A 26,418-nucleotide genomic window follows, 5' to 3' on the forward strand; every position below is an offset into this window, starting at 1 on the left:
TTTCATTTAGATGATACATTTATTAAATTAGAATGAAAAAGTTATTGTATTCTAGAGTGCAAGAAACACATTTGGACACTGGACCTCCATACAGAGAGAAACAATGTCTTCAGAATTATTACAGCAAAAAAACATCCTCTGTACAGTATTACAGATCAACCAAATAAGCAATAACATTTGTAAGAGAAAAAACATTCAGTACCATCAGCAGATGCAAACAGCAGTAGAGAAGAAAGCGGCAAGGATCTAGCTAGACAAAAAATGTTCCTATCTTTAGCAAGTTCAGGCTCTTGGCAGTACTCACACTAGTACTAAAGGCATTAACTTTTAGCAGACGCCAGTCTTACATCTGGCTTTGGCTCCAAGCTGTTTGAAGCCGTTGAGCAGAAGAGCAGTGTCAAACAATATTATCCCACTCGCATTTCATCAAAAGCTACAATCATAATGAGTGACAATTTATCTACATCAAGAAACAGACTTTTGGTTCCAATGCCTTCGTTTCACGGACCCCAGAAAAACCAACTACTCCCTGCCTTTTCTCATCTCTCTCCAATTCAAACCTGACGACAAGCAGTTTGACAGAGGATATGTATGTGAAAAAGCCAAGTAGACTGACGATCAGTGTTTTGTTCTGTTTTTAAAGAGTAAAACATCTTGAAATCAGAATTTCAGCTATAATGCTTAATTAAATCAAGACAAATCCCCAGAATATTTAAGTGTAGTTTAAAATGCAGAAATCCCTCTACTGGCCATAAAGCTCCTACATGCCCCATCTTCAACTCATACCAACCCTGTTTTGCATAACAGTTGCATAAAACAAGCCACCAATACCAACAAAAAGAACTAAGAACAGGAGCTACAACTCACTCAGAGACCTGGAACTTTGTACATGAATAAGTCCAGCTAGCATTCTCGCATATCTCTCCTGATTTTTAGGATAGAAAGGTGTTAATTCTCTGCTTGAAATAGAGCTGTAATAGGACGCAGTACAATTTACCAGCCATTAAGTTGAACCACGACTGCTTGCTTTTATAAAAAGCTGTTATAGCAGATCCCAACATTTTAATATAAAAATTTAAATATATACATTTTCCCTGAATTGTTCTATCCCTATCAATTCATGCTGAATAAGTTAGAGCAAGGGACTCTTCCTGGAGACAGCTAAGCATTAGATCTTTACCAAGATTTACTCTCTTGATCAACGATGTCACAAGTCTCTGTGCTATGAAGATAAAGACCAAATGCCTCCACACCTATTCAACCACAAAATTTACAGTGATTGCAGGGAAGGTACAAGACTAGTTTCTTGATGAACACCCGTTTTAGTTTAGATAAACAAGATGTGGTGACTCTACTACTAAAGCACAAAGAAACTGCAGCCTTGAATCTCATTATTGGAAAGACAATGGGAGGATGTATAAAGACATTTAGGCTCTCAAAGGTAAATTTAAGACCATAGGGGATTTGTAACAAAATGTAAAATTGTACATTATGAACAGACAGCTTTAAAAGATCAGGAACTGGGATGATTTTTGGTACTATATTTTAAAAGTTTCAGTATCATTTTTAATCATAAAAAAATAAATATTCATATTCTACCATCAGTGCTACCAAAAGGCTTCTTAAATGTAGGTGGGAAAAAACTTTTCAGCAGATATGAAAAAGAATATTTTAAGTGTGGGACACGCAACAAAGTACAGGGAAGAAGAGAATAAGGGTCCCTTTTCCCTATTCCAAACCTGGCTTTAAAGTTTTCATGAATCACTCAAGAGCCTGGATTTCAAATGTACATTCATTCCAACTCTTGAAAATATGAAAGAGTATGGCTATTGTATAAAGTATTCGAACACAAACATTAAAAAGATAAAACAGCAACATTGCACATCACTGGAAAAAATAAACTGGTGCATACTACTTAAAGTGCATTACTTTACCATCTACACAAACAGACACTGCAGAAACTTAACCAACAGGTGTAACTGGTGAGTTCTGTAAGATTCTGCAGTTCCAAGATGAACTGTTATCTGAAAAATTAACACTAATAATAAATACAAGCGACCTCTAACCTCCTTGGAGGATCAGACTAATTCAGATATGTTCCATTGTCTCCCACAAAGAATTTATTTCCATCTGCATCAAATCGTAATAAATTGGGTTGGACCAGATGACCTCCAGAGGTCCCTTCCAACCTCAGCCATTCTGTGATTACAGCAACCATAATTAGTAAGTCACTGGGCAACTCATAATGCCATTCAAAGATTCTGAAGCTATTTTCCATCCTTCTGATTTCAAATTACATGAAAAAATGTAATAGTTTTTCCTAATACAATATGATAACTTTGCTGAAACAAAGAAAGAAGCCTTATGACCAGATCATAAATTTTTCCTTTTTTTTTTTTTTTTTTTTTTTTTTAAAATAAGTGACAACACCTTAAGTAGTTCTTTACGGCTTCATTAATTTCCCAGGTACAAAATCTTTCCTTCTGCACTCATCCTTCTGAATAGCCACGGGAATGCAGAAGTAGTAGCAGTAAGAGTGCAATTCGCAGTGGGAGTACATTAGGGTTCTGTCCTGTTCTCTGCTACAGCAGTTCAGACCTTCTAAGCTGAAAAGTTACCTGTTAAGATTTTACAGATACATGACCATACTATATTGCAGGATAAAGCCCCAAAATACACACCAGATAACATACTGCTTTGGTGCTTGATGACTATATCAAAGATGCTCATTACAAATACCTACAGTGTAACCTAAACATTTAGCTTATTAGAATCAAAAAAATTCGCTCAATCAAACAGTTGAATGTATCACAGCAATAACTAACCACCATAGGACAAGGAAAAGGCTTTTCTTTTAATTTCTGGCAGAAACAGGTTGCTTGATTAAACCTGAATACTTTAACAAATTAGTTATGTTTAGAAAGCAAACCCTTCAATGGAAAAGCAATATTATTTTTCTTCAATCTAACAAACAGTAGTAAATCCTGTACTGCATAGAATTACTTTTTAAGAACAAGTTTTTGAAATGGGGGAGAAAAAGGAAAAAAAGCAGCATTACTTCCTATCCCCCATCAGAACATAGCCACACAGGGCACAGCTGATAGTGAAGATGCTTCAATGCTGTATTGTAGGACATACACTAAACTGAGTATGTACAGGTAGAGAAAGAAGGTGAAAAGATCCAAATGTCGAAGGACGAAAGGGGGTATAACCTTTCACATAGGATGCACTAACAGAAAACTGTTAGGAAATTCTTCCTCTAGCTAAATCCCTGGCTTGGCAAGTAAAAATAAGTGGCATTGAGGGCAGGGAGAATGCAGGAAGTGGGGATCTATGATTCTTCAGCCATCTGAAGCAAGGAGTTGATAGCTGCATTCTTGTTCCCCCTCTGAGCTTCTAGCACTGAGCGGATAACTTCTCTGTCCATGTTGGGAAACATGTCCTGGATAGACTTCAGGTCCTCTTCATTACACAGGTGCTGAGGGTTGACTGCAGGAGGTGGTATTGCCACAGGTATCATGTCTGGATTGCAGACTGCAGGCATCCCTGCACACACACACAAAAAAAATACAACACAAGCATGTGAGGAAAATTAATGATTCTGAAGAAGAAAGTGGCTCATCCCTCCCCACTAACCCACCAACTTCAGCATTTATTTATTTTTTCATCTACTCTGGAAAAGAGATTTCAAAGACTGTTGCAATCAGAACACATTTTTCTAGAACTGGACCTCTGCCCAAGTTACGTTCCAAAAGCAATATGGTAACAGGTACAGCTCAAAATTAGATACAACCTGTATTAACCAGGTTTATACATGAATCACTAACCAAACCCTAAACATATTTAGGTCCTGTGGTGTGATGAACAAGGTATTTTTACTTCAGCATTATACATGACTGATAAGTAGACATTCATTGAATGCAATCTCTATTGGAGGAAGTTAGGTCCGCTAAGAGATTGGACCATATTCAGGAACAAATCTTAAGCAAACATTTTTTCCTGGTTGAAGTTCCATCTAGTAAAGCCTGCAAAGTCACAAAGTAGCAAAAAAGCAATCCCTCTTACACCCATAGGGGTGCATACTGTTTTCCCTGTCCCTCTGCCAGAGTGCAAATGTGACATTTTTCATGCACTTTTATTGCTATGTGAAATTAAAGCACTGTTGGTTTAGAAAGACAGTTTTAGAAAATGGGGTTTTGAATTTTGATTAAAAAGAATTATTAGACAAAAGACCCTTTTCATCACTTGAAAAGTTCTACCACTAGTTCAGACTAGATCTGTTGCTGAAAAACTACCACTTGTTTTTATAGAACTGAAACCAAGTATAGTAGTACATTTAGAGGATTTTTAATTTCTGAAAATAGCCTATTTCACTAAAAGCCAGCCCTGATTATCTTAGTCCCACATTCTATGCATTACTTTAGTTCTGCCTTATTGTTTTTAAAATAGGGAAAGAAGAACTACCTGCATCTAGATGCAAACATGGCACCAATTCATAACTCAGCACAATAAAGTCTTCACATTTGCTCTCTACTCCCTTTCAAACATTTCATCCACTTTGACCTCTATTCACCTGATACTTTCATGGAATAGTCCACAGTAATTCAAAGATCTGTATGTGTAGCAATAGTCAATCAAAAAAGCACCACTAAGTATTTTATTTTTACCACCTATTTTTATCTTTACACATAATATTACAATGTTGAAGTATGCCACTATGTCCCATTTACTTAGTAACATGAGATTTTTCTGCAACCTACTGCAGTCAAAGAGACTTAGAAAACTAAGTGGTTTTATTTTGACACGTTATCTATTAGTCCCCTTCTCTTGATTTCATCTTTAAAAATACAATACACCCCACTAACAGCCTCCCTCTATTATGGAATCGCTCAACGCTTATTTTCACTTGTTCGGCAGATTTTCAAAATAGCTACTAAACCAGAAAAGAACCTTTATTCCTACCACATGATATCTTAGTACAAGAATCTTTAGCAAATGACACTGTCAAAAATGCTGCTGACAACATGACACACAGAGACCACATCATCCTGACCTACACACTCACAGACTCACAATTTATAAGCTACATGCTTTTCCTACGCAACTGTCAACTCCTCCTAGAGTTTACCTAAGTGGTTTTTGTTGTTGTTTCTAAATCAAAGACTTAGAATCTTCATAGGTTTTAATTAGCTCATGGTATGTCATGAAAACATTTACTCCAGAACTGTTTCTCAATAAATTTCAATTTGCTATCCTCATCTAGAAGCAAAACAAATCAAGTAATAGATTACATGATATTTGGTTCCCCCAAAAAAGCATAAAAATACCCATTAAATGTTATCTTACCTGCATTTTCTTACTGATCATCTTATTAATTACTTGTAAACTCTACTTGGATCAGCTAAACACATCTGAATCAACTCTGGTTGACAATATACTGTAACTGAATATAGTTTGACTGTGTATTGCAATTATGATTTTTCTCGATGTACTTTCTTCAGTTTGGACTTCGGTCCTATCCAACTTGATACAGGGGTGCATTACTGAATTGTAAAGTGTCTCCATAGTAATCATTCTCTGACTTAAATTCCTCTTGTAATCTTCTCAAGCTTTATTAGAAGTAAAAAAAGGAACCTAGATGCTTTTAGTCTAGGGTACAGGCTGCATCTATTTGAAAAGGTTCAAATTGCAACAAAGTACAAGCCCCCTCTCACTCTAATTTTATTACCCACACACTGCAACCACATCTTTGCCCAGTCATATGCAACACACCCCTACCAAGGGTATATATACTTTCTTCCACGACCTACACTTTGGCTCTAGAGCTTCATGTGTCATTTCAACCATGGTCCCTGGGATTCTGTTTAGCACTTTGAGATTATTTGAACATCTGGCAAATCAGACCATGGTAGTACCTCAGAGGCAATCCACAAAGTAGTCCTCAACAAAACTACAAACACAACTCTTTACTCAACCACATCCAACAGCACTTCGGGTTTCCTTTTCTGTAGCTTCAACACTCAACTCTCTCCTCACTCTTCCTACAAACAATCTAGGCATGTATAAAATGTGAACAAAGATGTGTGGCCTCAAAAATAAAGTTGAAAAGTACCTGAAAGAACAGAGCAATACAAGCTACACTTTACTTTTAACCTCAGCTTCCTAATTTTCTTCAGTAAGTCATCAGAACACAAAGATTATTCAACTATCGGCTTGTGTAAGAACTGTCTGCAAAAAAGGCCCGTTTAAAGCATTAACCCAGATGAAACATCAAGTTCGATTCTCAACTACCACAGCATCCTATAGCTTACAAATGAAGTTTCAGCGTCTTATCAAAAATGTCAAAAACCATGAAGGTCACACAATTTTCTTACTGCTTTTATCAAAGCAAAATAATTGTGAGGCCAAACATCTGCACAGGCAACCAACTATTTTCAGTCTGAACAACTGAATTTAGAGACAAGATGCCTCCTCAGTATCGATCTACATTAACAATTTTAAAACTCCATTTTCTTCAGCTCTTATGTTAATATAATTATTTAATGTTCTCTACATTCACGCTATATACAAATGTAGGAATCACAGCAATATTTAATAAATATTTACCGTGGTAAGTTCTTACTTTTCATGAAGCTCAACAATCAAGCTATAAAATTACCAATTTGAAGAGTAGCTTGCCTTTTTTTCACCCCCTTCTCTGTTGTTTTCCCCACCACAGACTAAAAGCATCCATCATTTCTGATTTACAAAATAGTAAGCAAGACTTAAATTATGTAGCATCTAAGTTTGTTTAACATACATACACACACAATTCAGACAATAGTTAAAATAAACTTCAGATTTTTCAATGTTCAGTAAAAAACTGCCTTACATATAAAGCAGCTCGTTCCACTAACAGTAGAAGACAAACTAACCCACATTAGCATCCTCTATAAATGGAACCCAATTCTCCTGTGTTGCTCTCAGGGACTAAGTTTTATAAATCAGTAGAATGGAGCAATGTTTTCTAGTTCAATGAAATGGCAATGGCAAACATGCTGGCATAAGCAATGGCATCCCAATACATGAAATGAGCATGTACAGCAGCAAGTCAGTTGCTACAAGCAGCAATGAAGCATCAAAGCCTTAACAGGGTCCTTTTTTCCACCTGCACACAAGGCATTACACACTTATTTTGTTGTTCAGTCAAGTACTCCATGTAATAATTCACTATTACTGCCCCATGCACAGATCCTTCCAAAATAAACTCTCAGGAACCTCCTCAAAACAAGTTAATTTAAACAAATCAGCACCACTTTTTTTTTTTAAATCATATTCAAACATGACTTAATGATACTTGTTTCAGAAAAAAAAAAAAAAAACATTTCTAAAACTTTAAAAAAGATGATGGCATCCATAGTGTTTCTTCTTCACAACCTGCCAGGTAAAACGAAGAGTATGGACCCACAGAATTTTTACAATTCCACTCCTCTGATGAAACTAAATACACTGCAATAGCCACACCAGTTGTGTTTACAGTATTCTTCTGAAATTCAGAGCATCAAGAAATGACGTTACATTTCGCAAGACATAGTTCTAGAATTTTCTGAACATACTTGATTGAACACCAGTGCTTGTATTGAAGGATGTCACAATATCTTTGCACAATTCAGTCAGATGTGTCATAGTAAAGCAAGCCTAATTGAAGAAAATTTGATTTTCTGTAACATAATTCACCTTTAGAGTTCATTCAAAATCATATCAAATGCTTAACTTCACATGAATCTAAAACAGATGTGTATGAAAGATGCATACTGATAAAAAATTTTTACTGTTTTTAGGAAAAAAAGCTCATTTGAAGAATAACAGAAGGTAACTGACAGGGAGTCCTGTCAGAACGTCATTGCAGAGCTGAGTTCTTCACTTTCAAGTTTACAAGAAGTCACGACATTACCTCCTTCTCCCAGATCTTGCAGTAGCAGAACAACTGCAAGATTAGTGTCTGTCTTCCAAGAAAGCAGTACTGTCACTTAAAATTACCCACAGGCATGAAACAATTTCATAAGAATCATCACATCTTATCCATCAACACTATCACCAATTGCTTTAAGCCTTACAGCTTGATACTGAACAGACACAATTTCAAGAGATGCATTAAGTTATTCTATTGTGACATCCAAGTGGCAGTACCTTGTGATACAGTCTGCTGTAACATAAAGCTGCCTACATGAATTCATGCAAAGACTTAGGTCAATGAGGATGGGAGTGAGAAAAGAGCTTGGAAACTTACCCAAAGCAAAGTACTCAAGCCCTATAGACAGGTGGAAATGAAGGGACGAGGGAAAAGGAATAAGACACGGGAAAGAAATATTAATCTATTTTTAAAAGAAAATGAACCGTTCAGTTTCTAAATGTGAAAGTTGGATAAACTGAGGTAACTGCGTAAAAACTCAATTACCTAATATCAAAACAAAATGCTGCTAGGGATTCAAGTCCCACAACTAATTTGCTTCAGCACTCTGAACAAGCTTCTCAGTGTGCTATTTTTATAGAAATAGCTATTAGAGGGAACAGAAAATTAAAATAAGCTAATAGGTGTTTTAGCAAGGATTATATTTTATAGTCCAAAAAGGACAACATACATCCACAGTGTTCTAACATATCAACACCACCATAAGCTAACTCATGAAACCCAATACTGACACCTAAAGGCGTAATTTACATAGAGGTACAAGTTTACCTCAGCAGAACTGATACGCTGGACTCTTGAACTTTTTTTTAAACCTAGTTCTTATGCAGGTGTTTTTAAGTCATGTGCAGACACATTTGCTATGTATCCCATGGGGAAAACAAAACAAAACACGAGAAATACAGGTTCATTGAACCAACTTCACTCAGCCTTTTTCATGCCTTTTACATCCTATCACAGATCAGCTTGGACTGTAAGCAACCAGCATGCCACTATGTATTATTCTACAGTGCTAAATCCACTAAACTTTAGAAAAGGCAACTAGAAGAGTATAGAGAAAGCCAACTTTTAGAAGATTGAAACAGAAGTTCAGGTTTTCCCAAACCCATCCCAAAGATATCATCCATGACAACTATAGCTTGTAGCAACTAGCATCATCAGAGTTTTTAATTTTTAAAATTTTCAAAATGAATTAACGCCATACAAGAATATTGCAAGGTCATTTCTGCTTTCACCACAATCTCATCCCTACCATAAAATGTGGGGTAAAGACCAACACGTTACTTGTGCCAGAGTTTCAAGCCTCATCTGCTTACCACAGCATCTAACTGCTTGCTGCTACTATTCACCTCCATTTGTATGATAGAGAGGAGTGTAAGTAAAATCAGTTGCTTTCACTTTAATTAGAAGATTAGTTATTACGTATGCATAGTTCTGAACAGAATATTCTGTTACCCGCAGAAAAAAACACAGTTTGGCCTTCATGACACAGCTAAATTTGACTTAACACTGTCTCACTGTAAAGCTCAATTATTTTGGACAGTTTCCACGAATCAGTGTTACACTGTTCTGGATAAGCATTCCAGTCCACCCACTGAATTTATTTTTCATCTTAGACAAGATTTAGATTCTGTCTTGCCCACCAACAGAATCCTCTCCATTTCAGATGCAATAGGCTACATTCAGCACTGCTCTTCCACTTATCTCAAGGAAAGAAACAGACCTTGCTTATTGACTATGCTCATTTAAGTGGATAGGCTAAAAAATGGAACTGAAAAGATGGGAAGGTAAATATATTCCTGTGGCATATACTGATATCCTACCGCTGCCCTTCTTTAAGTAATCAGTCTTAAAAAGAGAGAAATCCCTGTACAATATTCCAAAGTATACCAAGAATTTCCCCAGAAGATACAGTCAACTCAGCTTGTCAGAGGCCAGTTGTTTACACGGATACAAACATCTTCCTGAAAGAGTTCGCAGAATCCAGGGGGAACATCTAGTTTAGTACACAGAAAACACTGTGACAATATTTCATGTCTTCCAAGATGTGCTGTCAGTTCCATTTACCATTTGAAATTACCTTTATTAGTTTTTTATTTATATTAGATTTTATAATTATGAGTGGGTCATTAGATTAGCGAACAGGCAAAAGCTTTAAAAACTCACAGTGCTTTGAGAAATTTTCATGGTGCCCACAGAAATTCTGGAACAGCAAACACAAAGCACAGTAATATTCAAATTTTTATCAAAAATACAGAAAATCTAACTTGACCAAGGGTGGCTTATAATAAGTTAGTTTGGCATTTATGAAATTAAGGAAATACTTTCAAGTTTTCTCAGAATAAAGAGAAGTTCTAATGGAGTGATGGGACTTCACAATGTTTTAAAAATACGAGTTACAGAATCAGGAAGAATTTTTAATAAAGGTTATCATAACAGTAACTGAATCAAATACGCTGCATCTTTGCAGAAGGGAAATACTCCAATATACACATCAATATGACTGCTACATAAAGATAACATTCATATGTAACACCTGACCTTTTATCAATCACATGCACTAAACATAAGTTGTTTGTTCACTTGTCCAAGACAATTTAATAAAGTATACCTGAAAATAGTCAAGGCCAACACAAACTTACAGAACACCAAGATACACAACTGAGTTTCAGTTTTTACCTCTTCAGCTGGATGTCCAGTTTCAGTTATATCTGAAACTGGTCTCTGCTTCATTTTCACTGAGCACAGTCTGACTAGCCCAGTAATTTTGCTACGTTAATATTGTTGGTTTCATCTGTTAAAGAAATCCTGTAGTTCTATTATATTACTATAGGTACCACCCCAGCGATTAATTTTCATTTAACCACACACAAGATACTAAGTTTCAAGTTCACTGTTTCAGTGTATAGGGATGGGGTGAAGCTAGAAGTAAAAAGATGCAGCACCTAATTCAAACACAAAAACACTACACAGGAGTCTGGCTTACCACAACAGAAGCATTCTACAGGATACACACACTAATTTAGACTATTGGCCAAGAAAGACAACTCCTGAGAATTAAACTATAGAGATGAAAACACATTAAATGAAGCATATTGCGTGTTTTACATCAGGGAGTAAAGCATATAGCAAAACCTTTCCGTGTTTTGCTTTAATTTAACTCTGAAAATGAAACAGGCATTATTATTCCTTAAGTTATTGTGGAGGTTTGCTTTTGAATTTAAACTTCATTCTCTCTAATCAGGGATTGACTCTAGAAAAAAGAAATCTGTTGTGTCAGATCTGTGTCCCATACACTATCACTCATTCATATAAATGTATGAAAAGAAACTCAAAATATACTGATTACAAGATTGTTTTCTCTTAGAAGTATGTATCCTGCTGAATTCATGTACAAACTGGATCTTTTAAGGGCTCTAAGTAAAATAGAAAAAAATTAACTTTACTTACCTTTTACCTGGGTAAGACAAACACATGGTTATCTATATACTTTAAGCTTCTCATCTTTGACAGAAAAATTACAAAACCTGAAGTTAACATATCTTTCTATTGAAGTCCACAACTTAATTTGCACAGACCAAGACAAGTGACATCTGCTTTAGCTTGCCTTGACGTATTTCCACATCTCAGAGCTCCCTAACATTTCTAATTCAGAATGCTACAAAGCTCATGTGCTGCGTAGCAAGTTTCCAACAGAGTAACTTCAAAGACCACAGAAAGGATGATCCTTCATTGTCTATTTAAGCTGCAGTTCTGACAGCAGAAATCATTTGGTGCACTTTCTGAAGCCTAAGCAGTTTCTCACCTGGATTGCCAGCATTTAAAAGCACACAACATATTACAGTGTGGTCTGCCAGATACTTAGGTATGCAATGACCAATAAATCTAAACTATATATGCAGGAAGAGCAGCCTTCAAGCTACTTGTTCTGATTCTATTGCTATTTTAATCCATTTAGCCAAACTTATGCAGCTCTCTTAAAGAAGGTACAAGACTGAAATCAGACCTATACTTAATTCACTTGCTTTTCTCTCAAAAAATACCATAGAAAAAATGGTCAAAGTTTATAGCTTTTATAGCTTCCCCTTACATCCTGGAAAACAATAGAAGTTTGGTACCTATCTCTGTAAAACCCTTTATCTGGAAGATTTAAGAGTCTTCTATGAAAAAAACATACCTGCTATAGGCACGTATCCCACTCCTTGCTGGTATACAGTAGGCATCAGGACCACTGGCTGGGGCTGCATCATCATGGCTGCTGGCAAAGACTTGACAAAGAAAAACACAACAGACATTAGAACAACTTTGGAGGGGGGTAGGGGGCAACATGACTAGAACAGCAACTAAAACAGCGTTTAACAAATGCCATACTGTGATACTGACTATGAAATACAGACTTTCAATATAACTGTAGTAAGGCCTACCTAAATCTATAGAAAGCAAATTCTCTAGCAAATTAATTAGTCCCTTTAATTTACAAAAGATCTGAGTGTAAATCAGCATAAGCACATCATATCAAACTATCCCTTCACAGCAGCTTGATAAAACTAGCCACTGAAAATTTATTCCTGAAGCAAATTTTTAATATGGCTTTATCGGTTTTCTTATTTCACAAGAATAAAGCATATGCTGTATTCATCAAATGAAAACTTAAGGCAAAACTGAATTTCATTAAGAGTGATAGAATGCTTCGAGAAGCAAATACTAGTTCAAATCAATTTTTAGGTAAACTAGTACTTCAAATAAAGTATCAGTTCAAGTATATCCCCTTTTACTACCACAATTCCTGTTCACTTTGATCCTGGACAATATGAGCAGGTCAGATTCCCTGTGTAGCACATTCACTTGCAGATAGTTTTAAAGGTTAATAGAAAAAAAATCCTTTATCCTACGAATGAAGGGAAAAACCGTTCAGCTCTGGGGCCAAATGTGAATCTTGAACAGCACCTGTTTGCTCTTGTGCACTCAGCAGCAACCTGGAACTTCTGATCATGTGCAAGCATAGTAGGAGGCATTCAGGGGTGACCATGCTATCCAACAACTACTTATGCCAAAGATGACAGGCTAGAGAACAGCACAGGAGCTACTAAATGGATAAGAATAAGTTAATAGTTCAAGACCAAATGAACAAGAATGGAAGTAAAAATTGCAGTCATCAAACTTTCCAGAAAGACTTTAGACAGAAGAGTTGTCAGTAGTTTTTCTTTTAAATTGACATGTCTTTCTAAGTATTTAAGGGCAGGAACACAAATTATCTTAATGTTTTAATAACTACAAAACCAAATAAGTATTCATTTACCACCTCACCAAGGAAGTACTGCCTTAACTAGTATTTTTGTCTGCTCTTCCCCAAGGTAAGTATAATTATTTTAAACACTAACACATGCACACAAAAAGAATAGTAAAATACAATGGAAACACTTCTACTTTAACCTCAAATACTCCCTTCTGTAACCCTTCTTCTTCTCACCCCTAACTTATCTTACCGTGTATGACATCACCAGATTAATCATTCCTTCTTTGTCATCACCCTGCCTTCCACTCAGGCTATACCATTCGTCCTCCACATTTCCTTGTTTCAGAGACTCAGGAATTGTAATGTGTGTCCAAGCAATGCGGTCATCCATTGAAAAGGCTCGCTGAAAGGAAAACAAAATGGTGTCCAGATCATTTCTAAAAACACTGAAGAGAACTGGCACCAAAATGGAGCCCTGGGGAATCAGTGACTGGCCACCAGCCTGATGTAATTCCATTTACTAGAAGCCTTTGAGTCTGACCCGTCAGCCAATTGTTTGCCCATTGCATCATGTATTTGTCTAGCTCTATGCTGGACATTTTGTCCAGAAGGATACTGTGAGGAACAGCATCAAAACCTTTTTTTTTTCCCTTGCCTGAATTGACATAAAGCAAACAACAGACACAGAAATATTTTACATAGTATTTCAAGTCTCCATCTGATTAATCAGCCAGAATGCAGAAGGTTCTACCTGTAAGGCAGAAGGTATGTAAACAGGCCTGTATCTGTAAATAATAATCACTTGTGAGCAGTCAACATACTACTAAGAATCAGCTCCTGCTTACACTGTTAAAATAGGCTGTGAACTCCAGTGATTCAAGAGCAGATAAAAGGAATGATGTGCCACCCTCTGCTGCAGCAATGAAACAAACTTCAACCAAGTCATAGCCTCTTAGATTATCAGAGAAGGCACATTTGTGCTAAATCTAAGTCAATACCCTGAACTGGAACAACTGAGGAGGCAGCACATATTCCCTGCTGCCAATAGTAACATCTAGCAGAAGAACGTACTAGAATTCAAGATAGTACTACTCTTCTAGGTAACCTTTGTAGAGCAGATTACCTAACTGAGCTGTTAATCAGATGTACTTAATCTCTAAAAAAAAAAAAAAAAATCAAACTGTTCACAAGGTAGGAATTTATTAACACTGTATGTTAAGTAAAACATATGCAAGAGCCTACATGAGCTTACCATACTGGCCTGAATTTCCTTCCCAGATTTAAGTTATGTTTCTACTAATAAATTCTAGTGACTACACCTTATATAAAGGACTGATTTATTAGCATTTATGAGCTTGCATATAAGCTCTTCCTGAGTTAGAATAAAAATGAAATTTTTTGGCTAAACCAGCATCGTATAAACATGCTATTTAACAGGAACATTACAGAATATAAGGCTACAGCACATTTTGATAGTGAAAAGGAACTAATATTCAGCTACCCCTTATCAGCTACAAAGCTGTGACATTCTTGGGGCAGAGCAAAGGCTTGCACATTGCTATCTTGGGATTCTGATAAACCTGCATCACTTCCCAGAGAGCACAGCTAAGAAACAGCCTTTGCTAACTCAATCCTACCTTCCAAGATTCTACCCAAACCTCAACCCAAAGAGGGGATGAAGAAGATTAAATATACTCATTCTGACCTCATCAAATATCTCTAGGTAAAAAGAATCCACACCCGGGGGTACAGTGCACTGAATAACTTTGTTCCAGCGGGGGTTCTTGGCTCCATTATGTGCTGTGGGGGTTTCATACACAGCATACCCTAGACGTATTCGACAATATGGATCCATGCGGGTCATTCCATAGTTCTTTGCCAATTTTGCCTGAAAGAGAAAAGAACCTTTAAGTGCATAATGTTTACACTAACTTGTGAAGTAACTATTATTACTTTATAAAGAGAATCAGAGGACAAAACAAAGGACAATAATGAATTGTAATGACAACAGGGGAGAGTCCTTTAAGAGAATCTTTAAAAAGAGATTCTTCTTTCAAACTGTCTGCTGTAGAAAACACTTACGTAACTTAAACATCTTCACCATAACTAAACAAAAAACAACAGATGCACAATTATAAGGAAAGTTCAATTTTTGCCTTGGTTTCTGCTATCCAATATGCAGTTACAAGTTTCGTGTGATAGGTAACCTATCCTCTTCACCTGAAGTACTTTTAAAGGATGAAATACAGAAATAGAGAAGCTTCAAGAATATCAGAAGGTTTTCTTCACAAAATCAATTCAACTCAGGTAAAATCTAGTTACTTATTCTTGTCAGAGAAAAAATGATCTGATGTGTGCAATTGATATTACTTAGTTCAGTGGGCAAATTAAGTTCTAAGCTACTATAAAGACAGATGCAGTAAATAATCAGAAGATATCTAACTTACTTTTGCTGTAACAGAGAAACCGGGGAAAAAAAAAGTTGATAATAGTCCTAAAGACAACACTGAGTACTGCTGCATAGGTGCGCCAAAGTAGAAATGAAAATTTGACGCATTTTTGGCTTGTGTAAGTAACCTTTTTTTTTTTGTTACAGAAAGAAAAGTGACAAAGTGGTGCCTATGTCTCCCACCAGTAGGAGATCTAAGGAGTTCAAACAGTTGAGACTTGCAACAGATATAGTCATAACAGGTGTAACTCCATCCTGGAAGGCCCTTTACTCATTCAGGTCTCACACCAGTTCAATAATTCAAATATTATTGCTGGTGAGAAATATCTCACACTGTTTCTTGTAAGTCTGGGCTTTGCAATTAAGTAGGAAATTTCGCACCCAAATCATTCTTCTCTCTCGACTCTTAAATCCAGAGATTAAAAAGCTTACCATAAACTGTTACGAAAAGAAAACAGTATTTAAATTACTAGATTGACAGATTATGAGTATATAATCAATTGTGCTTAGATAAACTTATCACTATTCCTGTGTATCTTCAAGAAAAAAAGCTGTACACACCTTCCAAAAAAACATTTTCTGATTTCTCTCCAGTTTATTAGTAGCAGAATCAGCGCACGTACTTAATCAACAGGTATTTAAATAAATACAAAATACTTCAACCAGCTTTTCGTGCTCCACAGGTTAACTACGCCATGGTAAGTCTCCTCTCCAGAGTACCACATGCCTTAATATGCAACCAAGATTGCTGCAGCAATCTTGCATGAATTCCCGGGCAGGCACAGAAAACAGTTTCGGGACACCATACGATCTGCTGTTAGTGAAGCCACGTTGACTGTCATCAATCACCTCCTTATTTTCCACATGCCTTAGCACATTTTCCTGGAGGATCTGCTCTATGATCTCGGCTGGCACAGAGGTGAGACTGACTAACTGTTAGCTGCCTGGGTTTTCCTTGCATAGGTTATGAAGGAGGAAACTGACCACGGAAAGATACAAAGGGAGGAATGATGCCTCTTTTCCTGTGAGATCCTGTGGTTTTCCTCCCCAGTAAGGACCTCACCTCACCATTAAGGCTGTAACCATACTCTCACTATACCAGTCTTCATGCTAAAATTTGAGGCTAAACCTATCTTTGGTATTCTTTTAGAAAAATGACATGAAAACAGCACTTGTAAATAGATGAGGTGTGTTAAGTTCACGTGAGGGACATCTGGTATGCTAATGTAGGTATTACAGAATTGTGTTAAGATAGAACATTTTTAAAAATTGAAAGCTTATAATGAAGGCAGCAATAAAGCACTGCCAAGAGAACAGAAGAGGGAGATAACAGAAAAGAGGAAGCAGAAAATAAAAAGCTAAGACTATACTCATAATTAATTAGAAAACCTGCATAAAGTACTGGAAAAAAGCAGCAAAAGGCCTTAAAGAAAGCAGGGACAGAACAAAGCAGCCACTTAAGGAAAAATACGTAAGCCAACTGCAATTTCCTACAATAGACTCAAAATTGCTAATGTCTTCCAATACTTGGTGTTTCTACAGGAAGCCTTCTTAAGTGAAGTTCTTAGAAAAAATCTGTTCACTGTAAGAAAAACATTAATTTTATTATCTGCTATAATAATAAGCTTTATAGGAAATTGCTGTGCCATACATGACACAGCTAAGAAAAAAATTTTAAAAAGCACTGACTTACAGAAACATGAAGATAGAAAAAATGTTATGAACTCACTTCCCATACACAAGTAATTTAGTAACTCAAATTCCAACAGTCTTTTATGGCCATTAATGGGAAAGGATTGAAGTTTGTTTTACAAATATGGTACGATTTATACCTGTACCACAGTAATGCTGAGTCTGCCTACTGTACCCATTGGTCCTCCATACTGTAGCTGTTGAGCTGCTTGGGCATCCAGTTGGATTTGCTGTTGCTGCTGGGTTGGAGTGATACGAAGAAAATCTTGAGGAAGCTCACCAACATATACCTTTAAAAAAAAAAAAAAATAGTCTTTAAACATGTCTCCTACTTTCATAATGAACAATGGGAAAGAATGAAAAAAATCAAAATCATAATAAAAACATTCAGCAGCATTTTACTCTGTTTTGACAGCACGAATAAAGAACTAGTTAAATGACAGAACTGCCAACTCACATGACAAATGTACTCATGCTCTCTTTTAAAAATACTCATTTCCAATATAAGCCTCTGGGGGAGAAAAAAAAAAAAAAAAAAAAAAAAAAGAGTTGGACATACAGAATCCAGGCTGCTCTACCGCTAGCCACTTAACTAGTCCACACAAAGGTCAGGTCTACCAAGTCTTACATCCCATTCACACATCACATCCAATGCCGGCCAGTTATTTCACTTATCCATCACTTGCTCTATCTGATCATTCCCGTGACAAAATGGTACTCTTTCAGTATGAAAGAGCACTGAAATAGAGATGATAAAGTCCAATATGCTTTCATTATCATTAATGCAAGCTACTGCTCAATGAAGTTTCCAGTATTTACACACACCCACAGCAGATGCAACTGCTGCATAAATCTTTCCAAAATACTTGGTGCAACGCACTATTTGAAAGGGTCATCTTCAGTCATCCTCAAGACAGATCACACAGACAACATTTCCTACAAATCAAATCCTTCAACAGAAAGATCTCCTAATCATTTTCCAATGTTAAACACAGTCTGCAACTAACTGTCAATTTTTGGGATAGAATCCCACCATACTCAATAACAGAGGAATTCCAAATTTGGCTTACCACTGAAATGCACAATGATGAAAAATCTTAAGTAGAAAAGTTGGAGGGGAACTCTGTCACATGTAGTAATGTGAATCAGCGATCACCATTTATGTAATGTTTATGGCATAAGAAAGGTAAGCTTCTACATGTTACTTGTCAATTCAACAACTCTGCTTGTTTCTAGGTTTTAAATGCTCAGTGAATACTACCACCAAACACACTCAGAGGGATCACCATGCTAAAATAGAGTATAATATAATAAGCAGCATAGAAAACTCATAATTAAGCTCATTTCTGTTGTCTCTAGAGATGCTTACATATTTAATACAAAACTGTCCACTGCATCAAGACAAAAGACAGTGTAATCTCTTATGTTACTATCCCAGACAAGATTACTCAATTGCATACCTGGCAAATGCATGCCCACAGAACAACATACTTTAGGAAGTTAAAAGGCCCTGAGGACATAGCTTCTGAAGATTAGACAGCGCTTGCATGCCGAGATTGCATCTGAGATAGCAACAGTCACATGAAATGCGATTTGGCAAGAGACGCCATTTCTGTTCAAGAGCCTCAGGGATCCTGGCAACAGTAGGTGTTACATGCCAGAAAGGAAGTTTATCAAAGCAGCCAAGGAGGAAGTACTGAATGCCTGCTGCTAGGCTATTACAAGGGAGGGAAGAGAATCAGTTTTGCTTACCCATGTCTTAAAATCTTACAATGAAAAAACAACTGTTACAGAAAGTGAACATTTTAAAGGGAACTTTAAAAAATAGTTTTACAGTATCCATTAAGACCACTGATTTAGAAGTGAATGCTTTGCTCATGTTTATTAGACTCTTACTTTGTTAAAGCAACAAATTCCTTTTTCATGCAACACCACTTTGCTGAAGGCATTACGTAAGCATTACCATTGTGGCAGTGCTGGAAATAACTCAGGAGAGAACAGAGAACTACAAAAAATATTCCTTACAGAGAGTGTGCACCTCATATGTTATCTTCTCACAACCAGGCAAGTTTGACATTTGGATTCCTCATAATAGCTGCTTCCTGAAGAAAATAACTCCATAAATAAATTAAAAGCTATTAAATAAGCTATTTGCAGAAAACTTTATTGGATATTTAGTAGCACTCTAACAGTGTGAACAACCAGTATGTAAACTTATGAATCCTCAGCTGATAGCTGAACTTTCATCAGCCTTTCCAGTCACTAATATGTTTACCCATAAAATATTTTTATCCACCAATCAAACATTTGCTTTATTGATGCTTGAGTAATAACTATCATGATAAAAACAGGCTAGTGCTGATTTCTAGGACATTCTACCATCATTAGAAACAGGATATAAATGAATGCCACTGTATATATGTGAGGCCTCATTCGCTACACAGTGTAAAATCCTGGTAGCCCACCTGGAAGACAATAATTCGGACTGAATCAGGCATACAAACAATCCTCCTCAGATAGCCAAAGAAATTGAATGCTTTAAGAAATCAAGCCAGAAGAGCAGAAGTTACTTCTACCAAGACAGCAACCAGCAGCTTAAAATTTAAGAAGTGTGGGGGGCGACGGGTGGAAAGAGGGAATAGACTGAGCTAAAATACCGTGCTAATCTTGAAAGAATGCTTATTTAATTTAGGTTGGAAATGAGACAGGCCCTGTAGCAGCCTTCTTATTAAAATACACATTATTAAAATTATATATATTTAAAGTAAAACACAGTCCATTTAGGAAAGATTTGAAATGGCACCAGAATTAGAAAGGCAGTGAATGGCATTTGCAACATAGCAGGTCCTCTCTAATCCTTGACAACATTCAGAGATTTTCAAATCTGGAATTTTTAGCATCTTTAAAAGCATGCATCATAAAGATTTCCTATAGCCAGAAGCGGTGGCTGCAGCTCTGGAAATACATTGCCAAATGTTCTAGCTGCCTCTGCCAGCTTTTCAGAAAACAGGATAGCATATTTTATTTGGTACAACTGTCTAACATGGACATTGGAAAACTTTATTCCTTCATGATGGTCAGACAAGTGAAAAACACTATAAACCAGTCTCTGCACTGAGGTCCAAAAGAGACAGACAAAATCTGTAAGGGAGACCAAAGCTTTCTCACAGCATCTAAGCTGATGTTAGGCCATTCACCTATCTCACACAAAACTACACTCTTAACCTAGAACTGCAAAACAGACAGCACCAGAAACTGAAACCCGATAATGTAATTAAATTCTTAAAAGATCCGAGTGGCAAACCCCTCAAGAGAAATAGTGGGGTACAGGAGATACACACAATCCCATCTTAAATTCTCAGCTCTGAGTGAGATCTGGTACAGAAGTCCCAGTGGTACATTAAATAAGCACCCAGCAGAGATGCTCATGGAGGAAAATACATTAATCAGTAAGATCTCATGCTGGTTATCAGTTGATTCCATATAGATGGAGACAAACCAATAGCGCGTACAATCTTTATCTGTAGAGAAAACAGACAATTTTTTCCTCTTCAAAATATTTAGAAGTAGGCAATTGCCACCTCCATATCCCAATCAAAAATAGAGTTGTATAACCTGAGTTCAACCACAGTTTATTTTTAAAGCAAGGTGAACATAAAAGACAAGCTTGTATCCTGCTCAATACCCAATTTAAAAACAAACACACTTTTAACACTTAACATTTAAAGAAGAATGTGAAATTGAACTCCACTCTACCATCAATTGCGGAATAAAATGTTCCAATCTGAATTGTACTAGATTCTTTTTAAGCAAGACAAAAATGACAGCGTCATGACAAAACTACAATTCTGAAACAGACATTTAGCAGGCCTTCATAAAATTTTCTTCATAAAATTACTAGGCCTGCCTAGTAATCACTTCTTAATAAGCTTCACTGACAGCATTACTATCAAAAACGAGTTATCTAGACAAAAATATTGCCCCTTCTGTCTACTAAAGCCATGTAACATCTTGTTTTGAGGATTGTTAGTGTGAAATGTTGCAGGTGCAAAAAACTCATCTCAACTCACTCCTTCAAACTGAAGGCAGCATGGTGCTCCACAGCTGTTGAGCCTAACACAGGGCTGTCAGTCTCATCCTCCTGCTCCTTCTCACTCCCATTTCTGATGCAAGATTAGGTGGTGACAATGCCACTGTGAAGTAAGCTACCACAAAGGGCTGAACAAATGAAAATGCAGTAAGTGTTGGAGGTAAAAGAAAGAGGAGGGGAAGTCATCAGGCACCTTACCTAGCTCTATAACTGATGATGCAAGTTCCTCCATAATGAAGGGAAAGGCAACACGGCCCAAGGACAAGCACAAATGCTCTGACTTTGGGAACCATGATACCTTCAGAGAAATGTAATTAAGGTTTCTACACTTGCAAATGACATCAGAAGTTCTGATAGTAGGTTTCAGAGAAATTTCATGCTGAAGAGCTATGAAACACCTTAACTATTCAAAAAAGCTCTACATATTTATCTTTAAATGGTTTCACTGTTTTTAAGAAAGAAGAACTGGGTGAATAAGAGAATTTTGAACTATTCTACGTTTTGCATGCTAAAGAAAAAAATTGGGACCAGATTGGATTAAACCAAAGGTGTTGAAAGAGCTAGCCGATGCTATTTTTCAAGGCTATTCTCTATCATTTTTGAAAGGTCATGGAGATTAGAAGTCATCCCCCATAACTGGAGAAAGACCAATGTCACACCCATCTTTGAAAAGGGCAGAAAGGATGATGTGTGAAATAACATGCAAGTCAGTTTCACTCCAGTTGCCAGGAGATTCACAGAGTGAGAAGTCCTTCTGAGAGCCATAAAAGAGGGTACAAGGAATAGTCAACATTTTCCAAGGGTACAAAATGCCTAGTTGAACCAGACTGCTTTCTATCATAAAATTAGTAGACATGTGAATAAGTAGAGAACAGTAGGTTTGTTTACCTTGATTTTCACAAAAGGCTTTTCGAAAAGGTCACCAACCACATCTCAGTATCAAAGCTCAGTTATTACAATGCACACGTGGGTTGACCACTGGACAGAGGGAAAACTGCCCGGATTACAAAGTTCAGGAGTTGCAGTTCAGTGGTCAATGACACCAGGAGTGGGTTAAAAGCAAAGTTTCTCAGAGGCGTGTACCTAACAGGTACAGGTCTGAAACCTAACATGTGTGCCTAATGTTTTTTTCTTTTCAGTGACCAGAGGACAGGATGTACATTCATAAGTTTTTCAGGATGATGCTAAATTTGGTGGAGAATGGTGGTATGTTTGAGGATACCACAGCAACCACAGCATCTGAGAGAGATACTGGCCGAAAATTCATGAAATTCAACAACAACCATAAAATCCTGTACTTCGGACAGGAAAATCCCTGGCACTGGTACAGACTAAAGAACAACTGGTAGGGCAGCAGGGGGAAATCCATGGAAGCGCAAGTGAAAGGTGAATGAGCAGTGCATTCCCAGAACAACAAAACCTAGCAGCATACCATACTGCATCAACAAAAGCCTAGCCAGTAAACTGTGGAAAGCAGTCATTTCCCTTTATTCACAGCTGGTTAGACCACATCTGGAATAGTGCATCCAGTTTGGACCCATAGAAAGGGCTGCAGCACTGGACTTGCTAGGAAAAAACAGACCCTTTGTCTAGGGCAGAGGAATCTTCAGATGTACCTCGTAGGAGCTTTCCAGTAACTCTGAGGAGTTGAGAAAATGGAGCCAGGTTCTCTTTGTAGATACAGGGCAAGAAGAGAGAATTCAGTTGTCCAGCTGGAACAGGGGAAGTTTTGGGGGTGATGGGGCGATGCAGGGACAGCCACAGGTAGGAGCAAATTTCACTTTCTATTTTTTCTACAAAATTACTAGACATTTCTTACCTCATTCTTATGATTCTTTCTTTTTAAAAGAAAGACTAATCTACTTACTTCCTTCCTTTGCTTCCTTATGCCTACCTGTAAGCACTTTACGAGGCATCACCTTGACAGTATTTTTCCCTTTCTACCAAGTATACGAACTATATTTAGTCCTGACCGAGCATTTTGCCACGAGCTATTACTACTGGCTTTTCCCAGCACATTTAAATTTGTCCATGACATTACATTGAAACATCTGCAAAACACATTCCACAGAGCAAAAGCACAGCCATTAACAAAGAAAAAGACTGATGTGGTTTCAGGGAAGAAGAAATTTGCAAAATAGGAATCTTTTGTGATTTGAAGGCTAAGTACGGCAGGAACTGTTATATTCAAAAATGAGTTACAAAGTGAAGATAAAATTAATGTCTACTGACATCTCAAATTCAGGAAGTGTTTACTGCATTCTTGAGCTACATTTCAAAACAAAACCAAGTAAAATCAGAGATGACAAGGCTTATGTAGTTAAATTGCAGTATTAGAACAAGGAAAGAGAGCTAATCGCACATACAAGCTGCTCATTATAAAATTTCCAATCATGGAAGCACTGATTATTAGGGAAACCACAGGAGCAGAAATCAAAGTAGCCTAGCTTGGCACTTGATCTAAATTTTGGAGGATCTGGCACTTGCCAGCATTATGAATAATCACAGTCATCCATTTTGGCTGTGCTAGGCTAGCTGACATATCACAAATACGAGGTCTTGATGTCTCAAAGTTGAGACTTAACCTGAAGGCTGACCAGACTTTTTAGCAATATCCCTCACTTGGAAAACGTATCATTTAGCAGCCCTTCTGTATTCAGCTGTAGTTTAGATTTCAAAAGCTGTTTTGTTCTCAAAAATAACACAAAACATGAATTCACACTAATCTCTTAACATCCTGACCATAAATCTATGTTCTATCAGAATATCTACCATTAGCAGACAGAATTCCAGTTCTCTTACATCTCAAAAACTCAAGGTCAAACAGAATTTTTAATTACTCAAAGAAGCGTAGTCACGAACCAGAAAGCATAGGTATAAAAACAAGACTGGCAACAGTATAGCAGCATACTTTGTTTTCTTATCTGCATGAAACTGGAACAACCTTGAATATTTTCTTGTCTGTTCAAAATGAAAGAGACATGAGAACTGCTCTCTGCAGCCCTGAAGAAAAAATTGTTTCTCTATCCTTTAGCACCATTTAGTGGCTATTCATTTGTAATGCAGTTGTATATATAGAAATAAGCAGAATTCTATCTCTTGCTCTAGAGCAAATTAAGCAAGGTGTGTTACATACTGGATCAGCATTCTCATCTATGAATGTCAGTTTTCCAATACTATATAATATAAACATTCATTTGAAAGCATTCAAATCTCTGAAGGGCTTAAGACAAAGAAGAAAAGCATGCACAATGTGGGGAGTACATAAGGAAAAAAAGAGAAAGCCAAGGCTATACAAAACAAACCCACGTACACCTTTCTACCTGCCAGGTAGAAATCAATTTTAACTAACAGAATACTGTCAAAAGAACCTATAGGACTACCTGTGTAATTGTAAGACATGACATCCAGCATAACATCCTAGATGTTGAAACACGTTTCCTTTACAACACTTAATGAAGTCTAGGAAATTTTGATCTTCAAACTGCAAGATAATAGCCAAGTCCAAGAAAGTTCTCACTAAAATCTTCTCAACCCAAGAGGATTTGAACAAGCTAAAACAAGCAGAGATTAAAGTGCTGCACTGAATATCAACAAGGTGTTTAGCACCTCATGAAATTAAAACTCTTCTTGGAAAGAAATATCTTCCCATTCCAGAGAGCACCTGCACAGTGTCACCTCTCAGCAGGTTAGGACTGCAGCCAGGCCCACTGATCAGCTTCAGCCACATCTCTGTTTGTTACCAGTCCCTGTGGATCCTCTTCAAGCACCAGTTCCCTTCTGTCTCTCCCACTTTTTCCAAACATCAGCTAAGGGATACCTAGAAATAAACTCTATTTTGTCACTTGTCTCTATATTTAATAAAATATGTCACATACTGAAAGAATGTATTTGGTTTAATCAAGCAATAAACTCACACCAAGCCTCTGGGGATAGAGGCTACCTAATTTATCAGATTCAGACAGAACAGCTGTTATCTTTTCAAAACATCACAAAGAGATAGCAGAAGTCTTAATTCACACTTTTTACCTTAACTCCTCATTGAAAACTTTTATCTTGACAACGAAACTATGATTAAAACCAAGTGAAAAAGGAATCCATTCTCGAAAACACGACAAGTAAGGCATTTTAATAAATAGAGGCTCACATAACATTACTGCCATAAGATAATAACAGAGATTCAGTTTTTCAGGATTAGTAATTTAATAATGCAGTCCTCTGGTCTCTCGGCAAAGCAAATAAAGTAGCCGTTTAAAAGAAACAAAAAACAGAAATGTAAATTAATTAAGGGGGAAAAAAAATCTTACTTCACCTGCAGAGCAATATCATGCTGCCCATAACTACCAGACCCTTCCAGAGAGAAACAGCACACGTGTAGAAAGATGTTATACCACCGAAGTTACACACCACACAACAACCTGGCATAAGGGAAGATGATCCCAGAGCGTAGCCAGGCAATTAAACATTCCCCATTAACCCTCAGCACGAGCTCCCACAAGACTGTTAGACCGGACTGCTCAGCTGCCTTCCCCCCGCGGCCGCACACCACCCCCGGGCGCCCCTTTCAGCACCTTTCACCCCACAGCTTTCACAGACGGCTGCCTGAGCCTGCCCGGCCCGAGAGCAGCGAGCCCCCCAGAGCTCCCCCCGTCCCCACAGCCTCGCCGCCGGGCAGGGCGCTCAGCGGCCGCGCCTAGCCTCGCGGCGGCGGCCGGGAGAAGGCCGGGGGGCTCCTTTCTGCCCTCCGCCGGGGACCGGGGAAGGGAAGGCGCCGGGGCAGGCCCCGGGCGGCACTCACCGGGCCCCGCTGGGTGCTGACGGTGGTGGCCATGGCGCCTCCCTCAGGCCCGGGCGCAGCCGTTACGGCTCCAACGGCCCCAGCGCGAGGCGCTCGCGTCACCTGACCCAGCCCCGCCCCTTCTGGCCCTTTCCAGAGCGGCCCCGCGCGCACGCGCACAAAGCAAAGCCACCGGGTGGCTTGCAAGGAACGCAGCGCCCCCGTC

General features: G+C 37.7%; 1 protein-coding gene across 4 annotated transcripts; it reads right to left on the minus strand.

The window, feature by feature from the left end:
- Nucleotides 1-26,418, minus strand: TOLLIP (toll interacting protein). Of its 4 annotated transcripts, none has more exons than XM_084520593.1 (7): nt 26,214-26,356; nt 17,466-17,615; nt 14,890-15,072; nt 13,435-13,587; nt 12,126-12,216; nt 8,270-8,290; nt 1-3,546 (listed from the first exon to the last, which is right to left on the minus strand). In XM_084520593.1, the coding sequence occupies exons 1-7, from the start codon at nt 26,244-26,246 to the stop codon at nt 3,332-3,334; spliced, it is 846 nt and encodes a 281-aa protein (XP_084376719.1). In that variant the 5' UTR covers nt 26,247-26,356; the 3' UTR covers nt 1-3,331. The 4 variants fall into 4 exon arrangements, with proteins under 4 accessions (XP_084376719.1, XP_084376721.1, XP_084376720.1 ...); XM_084520595.1 differs by lacking the exon at nt 26,214-26,356 and adding an exon at nt 25,987-26,180; XM_084520594.1 differs by lacking the exon at nt 8,270-8,290 and having other exon boundaries at nt 26,214-26,418.

This window comes from Aythya ferina (assembly GCF_964211825.1).
Source record: "Aythya ferina genome assembly, chromosome: 5".
Lineage (NCBI taxonomy): Eukaryota > Metazoa > Chordata > Aves > Anseriformes > Anatidae > Aythya > Aythya ferina.